Source organism: Notechis scutatus, chromosome 2, assembly GCF_049901735.1.
Source record: "Notechis scutatus isolate UNSWTSFEM ecotype Mainland chromosome 2, rNotScu1.2, whole genome shotgun sequence".
NCBI lineage: Eukaryota > Metazoa > Chordata > Lepidosauria > Squamata > Elapidae > Notechis > Notechis scutatus.
In genome coordinates, this window is record NC_142010.1 from 17884822 (window position 1) to 17903083 (window position 18262).

The following is an 18262-nucleotide window of genomic DNA, read 5'->3' on the forward strand; positions in this document are numbered from 1 at the left end:
GCTGCAAAACGGAAACTGAAACGAACAAGGGGCGCATAAAAAGGACTCGCAGCTGCTGGAGCTTCACAATCCTCGCAAACACTCGCAAGAGCGAATAGCCAGTTTTGACTCCTGTCCAGCGTGAACTTCAAAAGCAAACTTGCCGACGTGAGTCTCTCTCTCTCTCTGTGTGTGTTTATGGCGGTTCTCACGGCTTCTTTTACGAACAGATGAGCGTCCAGAGGGTTGTGGCCTTAAGGGAGCATAACATTTCCGCTCGGGGTGGTGGTGGTGGAAATTGCAGAGTATCAGCCAGAGATGGGCTGGTTTTCTGGTTATGGACGGCGCGCTAAGGGACCGCCCCGTGAGGGGATGGAAACAGGTTGGGTAGTGGAGGATGGTGGGTTGGGGGGGGTCCTCACATGAAACGGGGGGGGGGGGAGACCCAGGAAGAGCCAGGATTCAGCCGAAAGCTGAAAATTACGCGTCCCTGTGCTCCACGAGGTGATGTCAATATTCATATTTTCAGCAGCAGTTCAAAACTAGCTGAAAAGGGTCTTGCGGAGCTCAGAGCAAGGAAGCTGAGAAAACAGTTGTGTGTGTTCAGTTGGGGTTTGGAGTCAGATTGTGGCGAGAATGTAATTTAAGCTTGTTTCTCTTCACCATCCTTGAGTTCACAGAACAAGGAGGCTTCTAAGGGGGCTTTGACACACCCTCTTTAAATCCCACCTGTGGGATGAAATCTTTTTTTTTTTATTTTGTCAAGCGATTATAAGATTACAGGTATAAGTATAAGCATAGTTATGAATCCATGAAATGGATACATATAAGAAAAACAAAAAGAAACAATAGGACAGGGAAGGTAGGCACGTTGGTGAACTTATTATGCACGCCCCCTACATCTAATCTAGCTGCACTTTAGCACTTAACAAATTCCTGGCTGTCAATGGGATCTCTTGAATCAACACCAGAAAGGCAGGGTCCCCTGAGAGGATTATTAAGTGCTGGAACAAGACTAATATTGGCCCCCTCACCTACACATTAAGTCAGAGGTCTCCAAACTTGGCAACTTCAACTCCCAGAATTCCTGAGCTAACATGACTGGAGGAGGAATTCTGGGAGTTGAAGTCCACAAGTCTTGAAGTTGCCAACTTTGGCGACCCCTGCATTAAGTCAATATCTCCCCTCCCCACCACCCTGTGGATTTCGCATTTTTCCCTGCAGACACCACATAACTCCAAGAGGCTCCTTTAAAAAAAGGGGGGGTGGGGGGGCTGCCAGGGCAGCAAAGCAGATGGGGGGGGGGGTGAGGATGAAGTACTGAGAAGCAGCGTTGGAGTCCAAGCAGCCCACAAGTAGATGTGGGGTTTTTCCCGACTGGGAGAAGAATGGTTCACTCTCGTCTATAGGAATGAAAGAAAAGTGATGCTTCCCTCACCTACTTTACTGCATGCTAACACTCTCCACAAGAATCTGAATTACCAATGGTTAAGGCAAATTGGTGGTAGATAAAGGTAACAGATAACAGATCATCAGAGTTGGAAGGGACCTTGTAGGTCATCTAGTCCAACCCCCCGCCCAAGCGGGAGACCCTACACCGTTTCTGACAAATGGCAGTCCAACCTGTTCTTGAAGGTCTCAAGTGATGGCGCTCCCACAACTTCTAAAGGCAAAGCTGTTCCATGGGTTGATTGTTCTCACTGTCAGAAAGTTTCTCCTTATTTCCAGGTTAAATCTCTCCTTGTTCAGTTTCCATCCATTATTCCTTGTCTGGCCTTCGGGTGCTTTAGAACAGTGGTCTCCAACCGGTGGGCCGCGGCCCACTGGTGGGCTGTGAGAAAATTTTGGTGTGCCGCAGAGAAATCTCATCCGCAGAACACCCCCCAAAAGCAATTAATCCAGGCTGCACAGAAACACAAGGCTGCGCTGCACACATGGTCCGCAGGAACCCTCCCCGCCCACTCACTCCTTACCCGGTAAACTTGCCTGCTAAATTGCTATTTTTCCTTTTTCCGACCATCATCTGTTCTGCTGTGCTGGGAGATTTAGATTAGCTAGGAAGCAGGAAATGGTTGGATTTCTTGCTTTCTAGCTAGCCTTAGATCTTCGGCTCACCCCACCCAGTCAAAAACGCACGCCCCAAGAGGCTTGCCTGAGGTCCAGAAGGCCCAAAAAACGGGGGAGGGGTGATGCAAAAAAAAGCAATGCCCACCCAGTCACATGGTCATGCCCACCTAGCCAGGCCCACCTAGCTACGCCCACAGAAATGGTAGTAAAAAATTTTGAATCCCACCACTGGGTATATAAGTTTAAGTGCTATTGCTATCCGAATTTTGATCAAGTGACCATAGGGATGCTGCAATAGTCGCAAGTGTGAAAGCCTGCTGTCATTTCAAATTGTCACGAAATGAACTATGGCAAGTCAACGTATAACAGTAAGCCAAGGATGTCATGTACAGTATCTAACACTCCTGGCCCCCTATTTTCTCCACAACAACCCTGTGGTGTAGGTTCACTTGAGAGAGAGCGATTGGCCCAAAGTCACTCAATCAGCTTTCGTGTATTACACCTTCTTTTCATTTTATCTGCCTTGTTTAACCTCTTGTAGCCTTACTGAATTTTGATCATAATAATACATTGGATTGATTTCTTGATCCTTTTCAAGCAAGAGGAAGATTGGAATCCAATGGCGGGGGAGGGGGGGAACATTCAGGAGAAATATAGAAATTAAATTTGCTTTCTAAGCAAATAAACGCCTTCCTCTCATACACTGACATTTGCATACACAGGAAGGCCAGAAATATTTCCACCTAAGGTTGTTTACAAGATCCATCCCACTGAACTTTTCACCCTCTGAGGTTTCTAGCAATGCCGCCCGCTTCCAAGAAAGGGTGTGATTTCAGTTCTGCTACAAAGAAAGAGCTTTCTCCACGGATGAATGTTTGCAGCTTTTCCATCTCCAAGCAGAACCTGGGAACTTGGAGAGAAGCAACATTTCCAAAGGAAAGAAGAGGTCAATCTTCAATACTGGTCAATCTTCCAGTATTTCTAGCAAAAAGAGAAGCTCAGCTCCAGACAGGATCAACCAAGCATGAAAAACACACACACCCTCTCTCTTCCACAGATGTTCACAGCACTGGTGAACCAAAAACTGGCTGGCTTTGAAGAAATGCTATTTTCGGATCCATTTAACCCAGTGGTCTCCAAACTTGGCAACTTAAAGACTTCTGGACTTCAACTCCCAGAATTCCTCACCCAGCTTTCTGGCTGAGGAATTCTGGGAGTTGAAGTCCACAAGTCTTAAAGTTGCCAAGTTTGAGGACCCCTGAATAAGCCATGCTTACAGGGCCAGTTTCAGAGGTGGTATGCAGCAGGTTCTGACCAGTTCTGGAGAACCGGTAGCGGAAAGTTTGAATAGTTCGGAGAACCGGCAAATACCACCTCTGACTGGCCCCACCCCCATCTATTCTCTGCCTCCCGAGTCCCAGCTGATTGGCTGGGTCTTCTTTGGTTGCCCTGCACAGGAGAACGGAGCTGGAAAGCAGGTTAGCAGGGTGGGTAGGGAATGGGCATTTTACAGTATCCTTCCCCTGACACGCCCACCAATCCACACCCACAGAACCGGTAGTAAAAATGTTTCAATCCCACCATTGATGAGTACATATTGTATATAAATACAGGTAGTCCTCGACTTACGACCACAATTGAGCCTCAGATTTCTCTTGCGATGTGAGACAGTTGTTAAGTGAATCTTGCAACATTTTACTACCTTTCTTGCCACAGTTGTTAAGTGAATCACTGCAGTATTAGTATAGCTTTATAAAGCCTCAGTCAGACCACAGCTGGAATCCTGCATCCAGTTTTGGACACCACATTACAAAAAACATGTTGAGACTTTGGGAAAAGGGCAAAGAAGAGCAACTAGGATGATCAAAGGCCTGGAGACTAAAACTTATGAAGAACGGTTGCAGGAAATATACTCAGGAAATTCCTAGCTGTGGGAACAGCCAATTCTGAGAGAAGATTGAAGCTTTCACTTTCTTTCTCTCTTCTGCAGGGACAGTACTGAAGTCACACCATTTCCAAGAAATGCAGGCATTCAGAGCTGTCAGAGGGTATTTAAGAAAATATTGATATAAAATATTTTTCCCTGGTGTATACCTGGTGTCACACCTTTAGCAATATATCAATTGGTTTTATTGTGCATGTGTTGGATGGAAATCACTGCATTACCTTTTTTGGTATCCCTTTGCCTTCACTAGCCACATGAATAGAATAGAATGGAATGGAATGGAATAGAAAGGCATAGGAATAGAATGGAATGGAGTAGAATAAAAGAAGAGAAGAGGAGTTGGAAGGGACCTTGGAGGTCTTCTAGTCCAACCCCCTACTTAGGCAGGAAACCCTCCACCACTTCAGACAAATGGTTGTCCAATCTCTCCTTAAAAACTTCCAGTGTTGGAGCATTCACAACTTCTGGAGGCAAGTTGTTCCACTGATTAATTGTTCTAACTGTCAGGAAATTTCTCCTTAGTTCTAAGTTGCTTCTTTCCTTGATTAGTTTCCCCCCATGGCTTCTTGTCCTGCCCTCAGGGGCTTTGGAGAATAGCTTGACTCCCTCTTCTTTGTGGCAGCCCCTGAGATATTGGAAGACTGATATCATGTCACCCCTAATCCTTCTTTTCATTCGATTAGACATACCCAATTCCTGCAACTGTTCCTTATATGTTTTATTTATTTCTTGCTTTCTAGCTAGTCTTAGATCTTCGGCTCAGCACAGTCAAACCTCCCTTAGGACTGAAGGTGTGCTTGCAAGCAAATTCAGTGCAGACTCATGGCAAGCAAATTTGAGAGACTGAGCTAGCCGATGGCAGATAGATAGATCACTGAATGATTCTGTGAGCAATTCAATCTGCCTGCTTTGCCTGATTTTGGGTAAAAGTTGCTCTTTTTTATAAAAAAATAAATATTTATATGCATGGTTTGTTGTGAGTTAATTTTGTGAGTTTGCTTGCTAGCAAATTTTATGTGACGGACTGAGCTAGCCAATGGCAGATAGATAGATCTCTGAATGAATCTGTGATTCTGTGAGCAACTCAATCGGCCTGCCTGCTTTTCCTGATTTTGGGTAAAAGTTGCTCTTTTTTATAAAAAATTCAATATTTATATAAATATTTATAATATTTACATACAAGCCATGCCCAGCCAGGCAATGACCACCAAGCCACACCCACAAATTAGGCCACACCCACAGAACTGGTTAGTGGTCCCTGGGATCTAAAATTATGAGTTTGGTGGTCCCTGAGGTCCAAAAGGTTGGCAACCCCTGCTTTAGAAAATAGCTTGACCCCTTCCTCCCTGTGGCAGCCCCTCAAATATTGGAAGACTGCTATCATGTCTCCCCTGGTCCTTCTCTTCACTAGACTAGCCAAGCCCAGTTCCTGCAACTGTTCTTCATATGTTTTAGTCTCCAGTCTCCTAATCATCCTGGTTGCTCTTCTCTGTACTTTTTCTAGAGTCTCAACATCTTTTTTATAGTGTAGTGACCAAAACTGGATATAGTACTCTAGCTGTAGGAGATGACAGACATGCATATGTCTGAAAAGGAAATTGGTGCCAGTAAAAAAGTTACGACTCTGTTATCCTGGATATCCTCCTCTTCTAGAAACTCTTAAGGGCCCTGGGATCTTTTCCAATCTGGGTATGAATGAATGAATGAATTCTTTATTGGCCAAGTATGATTGGACACACAAGGAATTTGTCTTTGGTGCATATGCTCTCAGTGTACATAAAAGGAAAAGATACATTCATCAAGAATCATAAGGTACAACAATTAATGATAGTCATAGGGTACAAATAAGCAATCAAATCATACTAGGAAACAGTCAAAATAAATCGTAAGTATTCCAGAGACTACAATTTTGACCATTCAACCTTTCCTCTTTTCTTGTTTTCTGTTTTATCCAGGCTGAAATGGCTGTCCAGCCCAAAAATGCACTTGCTACACAAGCTGTAATGAACATCAGCAAAGCAGAAGAAGTCCGAAAAGAGACAGAAATGATGATGAAGCCCCATGCGAACTGGGAGGAGTATCTGATGCTCGGTCCCATCTCCATCGCCATCTTAGGGGAGCTGGCTTGCATTGCCGCAGGACAAGGAGACTTTGCCATCAATCTTGCCCCACCCCAGGGAGGCTACCAATATATGAGGTATCCGGACTCCTTTCAGGCTTCCCTGATGCAGGTCAGCAACAGTGGTTGGCATGCCTTCAGCATCGCCCACAAGAATATGGATGGCATCCGGCTCCTTTCTATGAGCATCCCTGAGCAACTCAAGATGATAATCAAGACCTTATTCCAGGATGACCTTCACTTGATAGATACCTTGCTCCCTGGACAGCTATCCAGCCTGAAATCGATTGCAAACGAATGTTCCTCTTTAGCCAAGGCAGTGGACAATAAGTTCCATGATGTCATCTGTCTGATTGGGGAACTCTTGGAAGTGTGTACGAGTTCCAAATCGCAGTACGAACAAGGATTGACAGAAACCAAACGCGCCTTGGAAGATCTGAAACTAAGAAAGGCAGCAGCTGAAGACGCCCAGGCGAAAGCAGAGGAATATTACAAGGAAATAAGGAACAGAGTGACCGAAACGTTTGAAGATTATAGAAAAATGGTCGATAGCCTTCCTACTGGCTGGAATGGTGTATTTCTGGAATTCGCTTCGGGTATACAACAAACCTTGACGTTGCCAACTGCCATTGTGAGATTCCTGACCAGCTCTAAGGAATGTAGCTCTATCCCAACCCACGCCAGAAGTGAGGAAGGCTGTGAAAGTGAGGATGACTTTATAGCCATGAACAACATCTGTGCCCTGTCAGCTCAAATGTTGACATTGGTGTACACTCTTCAAACCATGGTGGATGATGAAGGCAATATTGACATGGATCTCCTCTACAATAAAAAACACAATGAAATCAAAGCTGCATGGACCCAAAAGAAATCTCAGCAACTGTTAGCAAAAATTAAAAAAGAAAGGGAGTGCAGCATGAAAAATTTGGCAGTGAAAATATGTGAGTATATAGTAGACATTTCCAATATATTAATTGAGGTAGTAAAGTCAGGGGACATAAACATAAAGAAGAAAAAACTGTCAGAGAAAATGCGCATTCTCTCAGCGGATATTATTATTTTCGATAGCAGAAGCAAATCCTATAATCGCACATCCCCCTTTGGTCCCATGGCGCCAAATATGGCCAAATCCCAGAAAAATGTTCAAGGAGAGTCGACGTCAGCGGTGAAAAACAGCGTTTTGAAAATAGAGCAAACTAAAGAAATCCTAAAGATGAGCCAAGAAGAATACCAGAAAACTTTTGACAACTTAAAGCAGCAGAATAAGGATTTGTTGGATGTGCTGAGTGAAATGAGGAAATGTGAAATAAAAGAGATCGATTTTGAAAGCGCCAAACAGATGCTGATCAAAGGCCTGGATGCCATGGGAAGAGTGAAGGAACAGTGGGAGAAAATGGTGCGTTTCTTCCAAATGATCTCCAACCTCATTGACTCCTGTCTCAATAAACGCCTGACAGAATTTGTGAACTCAGCTAAAGATCTTCCCCAAATTCCGAATTACTCCCACAAAGACTTTGTCATCGATATGATTTATAAACAGGCCTTCAATGCATCCAACATAGCTCACTTGGTGCACATGATATCCGAGACCTATACCGAAGTGTCTTCAAAATACCTGATGGATAAAGTGGGCAGCCTGAATAGGCTTATTTCCATGGACCCTTCCAACCCCCAGTTCCAAATGGAGCGTAACAAACTAGCAGATGGCTGTGACGAAGCCCGGAAAGCCATAGAGGCCCTGGTCATTAAGCAAAAGCAAGAATTCGAAAATAGTATCCATGCCAGAGTGGCAAGAATCAATTCTGAGCTGAAGGCTGTCTTGCCGGAAGTGCCCGAAGCAGAGAGAAAAGCTATTGAACATAATGTGCAAAAAGGGATGAGGGAAATCACCCAGGATGAAGCCGAACAATTCATGTAGACTTGTTTTTCACCCCATGAGGGAAATGGAGGCTGCCTAGGCTCTTCTGTGTTATTGTATTTCCCTCAGAGTAATAGAATGTCAATTGGGCCGTTCAGTCATCTTGTATTTGGTAAATCTAGAAAACCAAGAAACAACTAGAGATATTGCTGTTCAGGAACCTTTCAAAAATCATCTTGGCCAACCATTTCTGAGGCGGAGGCTCATGTTAGCTTCTACTAAATACTTCTATTTTCATTTCTTCTTTATGCACTAGTTATCTCTTCTCTCATCTCTCAATTTTTGTGGACCAATACCCCTCCCTCTGCCTTCTGATCTGCTAGCTAGTTTGTCTACCCTACCATTCCTCTCTGGGCCATTTCTAGTGGAGGAAAAGCTGCTGTGTTTTCTGTGCTTCTCTTTTTAACCATAATTTGTGTGTCTATGATAGAGAAAAGGGTTGGGATAGGTACAGTAAGTAGCTTGAGATCTATACTAAAAACGTGATATTCAATTTCATTCATTGCTATTAATTCTGTTGTCATTGCAGGTTTCCCTCATTTTTGGATGGTACAATTAAGAATCTCTCCCTCCCTCCGCCTCCCTCCCTCCTTCCCTCTCTCTTTCTCTAATATATCTATCTATCCATTGCAGACATTAATGGGGGAATAAATAGAATGTCCACATTTTTTCTGGGGTTGCCACTTTTAGGCCTGCATTTCTTTGGAGATGCTTATCAATTAACAGAATAACAGAGGGACCTTGGAGGTCTTCTAGTCCAACCTCCTGTTGGGTCCAACAGCCTGATCTATCATCTCTTAGACTCAGAGAGATGGGTGCTTAGATTACTATGACCACTGAAATATAAGTGAAAAACCCTCAATTTTCCTGGCTTCTTGAGTCCTTCTAACTAATCGAACATCTTTTCATATTACTGCTGTCCATACAGCTCGTGAATCGTTAGATTCTAACAAGCCATCCTAATTTACTTTCTGCAAATAAACTTTAAGATAGCAAATATTAAGAACAAAGGGTTTCCTTTTTCATTTTACTTTTCAGAGAAGGGATCCATTTTCCTCAAAACCAAATGGTAGAAATGTACCTAATGAGGAAAAGAGTGCCAGCTCAAAGATAGATTCTTCAAGTATTTCTAGATGGATGGTAAGTTTCCAGGAAATCAAGAGAAAGAGGTTGACCAATTGGCCAGAATGAACAGAGTCATTAAATACTGAGTTTGGGGCCCAAATAAGAATTTCTTTTATTTAGTTAATCATACAATTATTAACTGCTAATACACTATGGTTTTATATATATTGTTGTAATCTTAAATCAGCCAAATAAGATTTTTAACTCTTTTTGCCTTTCAGTTACATTTTAATGTTTGTCTCTTTTATTTTATTGATTCATTAGAGTTTTTCTACCATGTATAAGAGCTATGTTAATCATCTGAGGTTCATAAACATTATGCTAAACAGCTATCCTATATTACTTGCTTTTATGCTAGAAATAGTCAATAAATGTCTATTCTCTAAAATTGGCCTGGTTTTAATATTTTCTTGACTTAACATACCCTAACTTTAGAGATCAGAACATAGCAGAGTTTCTATGGAGATTCTCAGTCATCCAGGTCATGGTTGTCCCTCAGGTGCTTTTTCAAGGGGCAACTGGACTTTCTTGTTTTTCTTTGAAGTCATTTTGTTGAAGAAACTTTCTCCTTGATTAGTTTCCATCCACTGCATCTTTTCCTGCCTTCAGGTGCTTTGGAGAATAGATTGACCCCTTCTTCTATATTAAACCTCAGGATTCTGGTCAGATTAACAGAGTTGGAAGAGGCCTTGTAGGTCATCTAGTCAACCCCCCCGCCGCCCAAGCAGGATACCCTACACCATTTTTGACAGATGGCAGCCCAGTCTCTTCTTGAAAGCCTCCAGTGATGAAGCTCCTCAACTTCCAAAGGCAAAGCTGTTCCATTGGTTGATTGCTCTCACTGTCAGAAAATTTCTCCTTATTTCCAGGTTGAATCTCTCCTTGTTCAGTTTTCATCTATTATTCCTTGTCTGGCCTTCAGGTGCTTTAGAAAATAGCATCTCTGTGGCAGCCCCTCAAATATTGGAACACTGCTCTCCTGTCTCCCCTGGTCCTTCTCTTCACTAGTCTAGCCATGCCTAGTTCCTGTTAAGTTGCTCCAGTCCCCTAATCATTTTGGTTGCTCTTCTCTGCACTTTTTCTATAGCTTCTTGGATGAGAAGTGAAACGTCTTCAAAGAAAAACAAAGAAAATCCAGTTGCCCTTTGAAAAAGTACCTTTGGGACAACAGGGTTTCCAGCTGGACGGTGTGAATATTAGAGGCAGCATCAGTGGTGAAATTCAATTTTTTTTTACTACTGGTTCTGTGGGTGTGGCTTGGTGGGTGTGACTTGGTAGGCATGGCAGGGGAAGGATATTGCAAAATTCCCATTTCCACCCCACTCCAGGGGAAGGGTATACTGTAAAATCCCCATTCCCTCCCCACCCCAGTAACCTGCTTTCCAGCTCCGTTCTCCTGTGCAAGGTAACCAAAGGAGACCCAGCCAATCAGCTGGGACTCGGGAGGCAGAGAATAGATGGGGGCGGGGCCAGTCAGAGGTGGGAGTGCCAGTTCTCCAAACTACTCAAAATTTCCCCCACCGGTTCTCCAGAACCTGTCAGAACTGGCTGAATCCCACCTGTGGGCAGCATACATTTCCACCATCCTGTTTACCGGATCTTGAAAACAAAAATACAGTATATGTGGGAAGGGTACAGTGATAAGGACTTTTCCCTTGATGGGATGGAAACTATAGGATATTTGGTAAGGCAAATTTTGGGGGGTAAAAGTTACAAAAAATAATTATTAGCGTTCAGAGCTTTGTAGTTTCCAGGTAAGGTGCTCTCACCTGGCGCTTGGTAGAAGGCAGTGGCGATCAATGGAAAGCCAAAATACCCTTGTGTCTTCAGTATGAAAACAAAGTTGTTGTTTCTAAATAATGGTAATCGAGCAGAAATCAATTTTCCAGCCTCAAATAGGCGAGGGGAAATCTATCTCAGTCTTACCTGGCTTGCACTCTGTACATGTAGAAGACAATCGAAGAAATCTTAAGGCAAAATTGAAGAACTGAAGTTGATGAACAAAGCTGAGGGAGTTGTAAAGTATGGTGTGTAAAAGTTCTGAAAGCTCCCTATTTTCTGTGAAGCATTGCACTCTCCATCTGTCAATCATCATCCCCCCCCCCCCAATATTAAAGTCCAGGGTGGGGTTTGAGCTATAGGAAAACATGGAGCCAGTTTAGTCTATAGATTCCAGCTGCCGCATCTCACAAAGAGAAACAGCATGAGTACTGAAAATGATAACAACAGTTAATACTGTATTTTGTTACACCCCAGGGGTGGGCTTCAAAAATTTTAGCAACAGGTTCTCTGTCCGGTTGCTGGATGGGTTTGGCCATGGTGGGCCTAGTCGGCCTCCTGCACCACAGCGGGCTCCAGAGTCTTTCTTTAAACCTCCGGAAGGGTGAAAATGGCCTCTCCAGGCTCCGAAGGCTCTCTGGAAGCCAGAAACGGGCCCATTTCCAGCCTTCCTGAACTTCCGGGAGGCGCGTTTTTGGCCTTCTCTGAGCCTCCGTGCGCAGCCTGTACTTACCTGCATCCAAAACGGGCCATGTGCGGGACTCCTGGGAGGGGCAGGGTGGGGCCAGCCAGAAGTGGGATTTGGGGGTTCTCCAAACTGCGCAGCATCTTAGCTAGGGGCTCTCCTGAACCCCTGCGAACTCCCAGCAGCCCACCCCTGGTTCCACCCCAGGAAATAAATTAAAAACCCTGCTTCGTATGTTGCTTTTTTGTGTGTCTGTATAGTTGACTTGCTGTAGTGCAGGGGTAGGGAAACTTGGCTCTTCTATCACTTATGGACTCCAACTCCCAGAATTCCTGAGTGAGCCATAAAAGATTCCCCATCCCTGGCCTACTGGTTTTTTCAGTTGTGGGGGAAATCAATTTTTGACTTGAATGGGACTGTTTAATATACAAATGTAGGACATATTCTTTACATATAATCTTTATATGTCCTACATTTGTATATTAAACAGTCCCATTCAAGTCAAAAATTGATTTCCCCCACAACTGAAAAAACCAGTAGGCCAGGGATGGGGAATCTTTTATGGCTCACTCAGGAATTCTGGGAGTTGAAGTCCATAAGTGATAGAAGAGCCAAGTTTCCCTACCGCTGCTGTAGTGTAACACAAAGGCTTAAAATTCTTCATAGCTGCTGGTTGGTTCATTGTCTCCAGATCCTCAAAACAGCCTTTTCTCTGGCATCTGGCCGCTACCTGACACTTGGCAAAACAAGACCCGTGGCCATTTACTAAGGAACCAAAAATCTTATGAGATCAGAGGATCTCTCACAGCCAAGACTGCAACCAGTTAATTCACAAAATCACCCAAACTTACTTTGGTAGGGGGCACACCAACATTTACCGTGACGTTCACTGGTTTCATTCAATTTCACAGCTATATGCTTTACTCGTGATCATTCCTTCACTGAAGCTTATTGTAAACAAGTTAAGAAGACCACTCCCAGGGTTGCAACCAGGGTGCATAATACGATGTATATTTAAAAAGGACTTGATATAGCCAGTACGCTGTCGTTGCAAAACCAGAAATGTGATCTATAATAAAGGAAAATGTACAATAAAAATATATATAAAATTTAAAAAGAAAAAGAAAAAAAGAACACACCAGAGGAATTCTGGGAAATGAAGTCCACAACATCTTAAAGTGGTCAGATTTGAGAAACACGGATCCAGCAGGTGGAAAAATCAGAGTTCTGGTTGCATTTCTCTGTAGGAATTGCACAGAGACTGTTGCTTGACCAAGCATACGTTTTAGATGGTCGTCCTTGACTGGTGGCCGATAATATTTCCTTCCCCATCCCTAGGGGAAAACACTACTTTAACACTTGTATAGCTCAGGGTGTATTAGGGCTGCCCAGGGATGTTTTGGGCTTTAGAGGAAAACAGAGTCATGAGAATGCGGCAGCAGAAAGAGAATGCTAAAGAGTTCCTGCGAATGAAATGCAAGGGAAAAAAAGACTCAGAGAGTTGAAGGGCTAGAGAGGCCCCTGACTCACTGGCTGGCTTGGTTCAGGAGTATATTTCGACCTTCCCCAATAGAAGGCAGTCTTGCTCCACTTAGTCTTAGCACATACAGTGGCTGGGTCATCGCTCTACTTTAAATTGCCCTTAGACCAGTGGCCCCCAACCTTTTTGTGCCACGGTCCGGTACCCAGGGATGTTTTGGGCTTTAGAGGAAAACAGAGTCATGAGAATGCGGCAGCAGAAAGAGAATGCCAAAGAGTTCCTGCGAATGAAATGCAAGGGAAAAAAAGACTCAGAGAGTTGGAGGGCTAGAGAGGCCCCTGACTCACTGGCTGGCTTGGTTCAGGAGTATATTTCGACCTTCCCCAATAGAATGCAGTCTTGCTCCACTTAGTCTTAGCACATACAGTGGCTGGGTCATTGCTCTACTTTAAATTGCCCTTAGACTATCCCAAAGGTGATCATTTTCAAGAGGCAACTGGACTTTCTGGTTTTTCTTTGAAGACATTTCGCTTCTCATCCAAGAAGCTTCTTCAGCTCTGAAGATGAGAAACTTCTTGGATGAGAAGCGAAATGTCTTCAAAGAAAAACCAGAAAGTCCAGTTGCCTCTTGAAAAAAGCACCTTTGGGACAACCATGTCCTGGATGACTGAGAATCTCCATAGAATAGAATAGAGCTGGGGGGGGTTGGGGGTGGGGGGGGGGTTGGTCTGGGGTTGGCGGGGGGAGGGGAAAAAAATATATATAAAAAGGAGAGAAAAAAGAAGGGGGGTTGTTTTTATTTTATTGTTTTTTTTTTTTTGGGGGGAAAAATTTTTTTTTCAAATTGTTTTTTGACCTAGGCTTCCCAAAAGCACAAAGCTGACTTCTTGTCCCGATAAAACCCCTTTTATTTAGTTTAAAGTGGATTCCTCTGCAGCAAAGTCCCAGTCATCAATCTTTCAAGAGATTTCATAACTACAGTCCTTTATCAAGCTTGGAGAGCTGCCAGGCCAGTATCTTCAAAACGCCACTCTGTAACAGACAATAAATACTTGGCAAGAACTCAGGAACAGATATTCACCCTAAGGAATTGAACTAATTGTCTCCTGCAAACACCACTCCCTTTTCGCTATTCTTTATTCCCTGTGGGAGGGGCTATTCAGCATCCACCTGTGGCTTTACTCTCGAGTCAACCCTTGTTCCTTCGCTGTTCCCTTCTCCTGGCAGCTCAGCGTATGGATTCACCTAAGCAGGGTGGGTAAAAGCCAGGAATCTTGTTTAAAAGATCTCCTCAGAGAGATAGTTAAGAAGGACCCAAGTCACTAAGGAAGCCAAGGAAAAATTCACCTCAGCCAGACAAAAAGAAGTTGGACCCGAGCATATGGGAAACCTCTCCTGAGACCCCATCAACAGAGCAAGAATAGCTGCCCGTCTTGAGAATCTACAAATCAAAACAAGCAAGGACTTTAAAGGATAAAAAAGGTATTGAAGAAGAATGAGTCTTCTTCAAGACTCAGTCTTCTTTGGACCCAGACCTGGCAGCTTCTGTCCCTCTGGCTAATGCCTGACAGCCTCATTGAGAGGGACATGGATAAGCATGGATGAGTGTCTGTATGTGTAGTTTTATAGCGTAGTTTTGCTGTTGCTTGAAATCACAGGTGTTATTCAGCTGGTTCTGACAGTTTCTGGAGAACCGGTAGCGGACATTTTGAGTAGTCTGGAGAACCGGTAAATACCACCTCTGATTGGCCCCACCCCATCTATTTTCTGCCTCCTGAGTCCCAGTTGATCGTCTGGGTCTACTTTTGTTGCCCTGCATAGGAGAACGGAGCTGGAAAGCAGGTCAGTGGGATGGGGAGGGAATGGGGATTTTACAGTATACCCTTCTCCTGGAATGGGGTGGAAATGGGGATTTTGCAGTATCCTTCCCCTGCCACACCCACCAAGCCACGCCCACTGAGCCATGCCACATCCACCAAGCCACGCCCACAGAACCGATAGTAAAAAAAAATTGAGTACCACCACTGTTTTAAATTCACTGGTTTTTGTGTATTCCTGTTATGCATCAGTGTTTGAGTGTGGCTGTTGACTGGAATTGTATTGATGTAAGTGACGATAATAGTGGTAGGATTCAAAAAAATTTACTACCGATTCTGTGGTCGTGGCTTGGTGGGCGTGGCAGAAGAAGGATACTGTAAAATCTCCAGTCAGAGGTGGTATTTGCCGGTTCTCTGAACAACTCAAAATTTCTGCTACCGGTTCTCCAGAACTGGTCAGAACCTGCTGAATACCACCTCTGTACGATAAGCCAAACTTGGGAGTGCACGTAACACTACCAGCTGGAGATATCTTCCAATATTTATTTAAAGCCTTTACAAGTCTTCCAATATTTGAGGGGTTGTCACAAAGAGGAGAGGGTCAATTATTCTCCAAAGCACCTTAAAGCAAGACAAAAAGTAATGGATAAAAGATTGTCAAAGAGAGAGCCAACCTAGAATTAGGGAGAGATATATTGTTGGTGAGAACAATGAATCAGTGGAACGACAGGCCTTCAAAAGTATCAATGTACTACTACTATTATGCATAGTAGTTATCAGGGTCGCAAGTAACACAACCCCAAAAACTCTGAGGCACAAGGTCTCCTCAAAGAACATCCTATTAGGGCATGTCAAATTGGCACGATGCTGGTGAAAACCGGATCTGAGTTCCCATGGGTTTCCCCCCCCCGCCTCCCCGTTAAAAACAAAAGTTTGTCACTTCCTCAAGCGGTGTCAGTTACACGGTCCAATCCGCACACAGTCCAGATGAGGGATTGGCCTCATTCTCCACCTCCCAACCACCTGCACACACACACACACACACACACACACACACACACACACACAATCTTGGTTCCCAGGGGAAAGAATGTTGTTTGGGTTATGACATCCCAGCTATCTCTAGACACACACACACCCATCCCTCATCTCCATTCTGTGTCAGCACTGAAGCTTTGAAGAAAAGAAAACCCCTGCAGAACAGGAAAATGGCCACCCTCCAGCCAGCTTCAGGGTTGACAGTAGTACTAATTAAAGAAGGTAGTCTTTGACCTATAACCTCAATTTCCATTCTTAAGTAAGGCAATTGTTACGTGAGCCGTACTCAATCTTACAACATTTTTTGCCGCAGTTGTTAAGCAAATCATTGCCTTTGTTAAGTGAATCGTGTAGGTGTTGAGTAAATCTGGCTTTCCCCATTGACTTTGCTTGTTGGAAGCCAGCTGGGGGGGTCACAAATGGCAATCACATGGCTCTGGGACCCTGCAACCCTCGTAAATACTGGTTGGTTGCCAAGAGCCAAATGTTGATCAGCTGACTGAGGATGCTGCAACTGTTGTAAGTGTGAGGTCTGGCTGTAAGTCACAGTGACTTACAACCAGACCTCACACTTCAGTGCTGTGGTAACTTTGTCACCAACAAATGGTTATAAGTCAAAGGCAACCTGCATTTTCCTTTAATCAGTGCTTGGAGGTCAATGAACAAGTGGAAACAGGCTCTGAAAGCTTATCCCAACCTCTAGACCAGGGGTGTCCAACTTTGCAACTTTAAGATCTGTAGGCATCAACTCCCAGAATTCTTCAGCCAGCCATGGAGGGAGCAAGGAGCTGAAGAGTTTGGAGATATTGATCTAGATCAGAGATGTCCAACCTTGGCACCTTTAAGACTTGTGGACTTCAACTTCCAAAATTCCCCTGCCAGCGTGGCTGGCTGAAGAATTCTGGGAGTTGATGTGTGTAGGTCTTAACGTTGCAAAGTTGGACACCCCTGACCTAGAGGTTGGGATAAGCTTTCAGAGCCTGACCCAAGGGTGTTTTTGGAAGAGGCAACTGGACATTCTGCTTTTTCTTTGAAGCCCTTTCATTGTCCTGTCTCAGAATATAGTGAAGTGTTAAAAGATAACAGGCTCTGAAAGTCTATGGAGATTCTCAGCCATCCAGGTCAAAGGTGCTTTTTCACGAGGCAACTGGACTTTCTGGTTTTTCTTTGAAGATGTTTCACTTCTCATCCAAGAAGCTTCTTCAGCTCTGACTGGATGATAGGGAATGGAAGGATTTATACTCCGTCCAGTCATAGCTGAAGAAACTTCTTGGATGAGAAGCAAAACGTCTTCAAAGAAAAACCAGAAAGTCCAGTTGCCTCTTGAAAAAAGCACCTTTGGGACAACCATGACCTGGATGACTGAGAATCTCCATAGACTGTCAGAGTCTGTTAACTTCTAAAACTTCACTATATTCTGAAACAGGACAAGGGAATGGCTTTCAAAAGAGTACCACCATGATTGTACACATAAGAATGATTTGAGTTCCCATGACACACTAAATTCATTTAACTTCACTGCATACCAGATTAACTAGACACAAGGACAGTTTCCCCCCAAACGCCATCACTCTGCTAAACAAATAATTCCCTCAACACTGTCCAACTATTTACAAAGTCAGCACTACTGTTAATCTTCTCATCAGTCCTGATCACCCATCCCCTCCCACCTATGACTGTATGATTGTAACTTTGTCGCTTGTATCCTTACGATTTATATTGACTGTTTCCTAGTATGATTTGATTGCTTATTGTACCCTATGACTATTATTAAGTGTTGTACCTGATGATTCTTGACTCTTGACGAATGTATCTTTTCTTTTATGTACACTGAGAGCATTTGCACCAAGACAAATTCCTTGTGTGTCCAATCACACTTGTCCAATGAAGAATTCTATTCTATTCTATTCTATTCTATTCTATTCTATTCTATTCTATTCTATTCTATTCTATTCTATTCTACTCTACTCTACTCTACTCTACTCTACTCTACTCTACTCTATTCTATTAACTTGGGAACCCTCCTAGCATGATCTGCTTCCGAAGCACTCATTCCATTTGCAGGCAGTGTGAGAAGTTTGGGGAAACGGATTTAACTCCATACGGCCATCTTAAATTCACATTGTTAAAGTCCTTCATGAGAGGCGGGGGGAAAACACCACCTTTCTGTGATACAGCTGGAGGCGTGTAAGATGGCCTTGCCAGTTAAGAGCCCCGCTGAGGACACGGTGGGAGGAGACCTTCTTGGCCAAAAGGAAGTTAGTGGGGGAAGATCTTTTCTTCTTCTCGTTCTTTCCCCCCAGAGGAGCC

The 18262-nt window shown here is 43.8% G+C and overlaps 1 protein-coding gene across 1 annotated transcript; it reads left to right on the forward strand.

Annotated features, from left to right (window-relative positions):
* LOC148131853 (uncharacterized) lies at nt 1–9541 on the forward strand. Its single transcript, XM_087954346.1, has 2 exons — nt 1–147; nt 5947–9541. Exon 2 carries the CDS (start codon nt 5953–5955, stop codon nt 8026–8028), a length of 2076 nt encoding a protein of 691 aa, XP_087810472.1. The 5' UTR covers nt 1–147; nt 5947–5952; the 3' UTR covers nt 8029–9541.
* Nucleotides 9542–18262: the final 8721 nt, after the last annotated feature.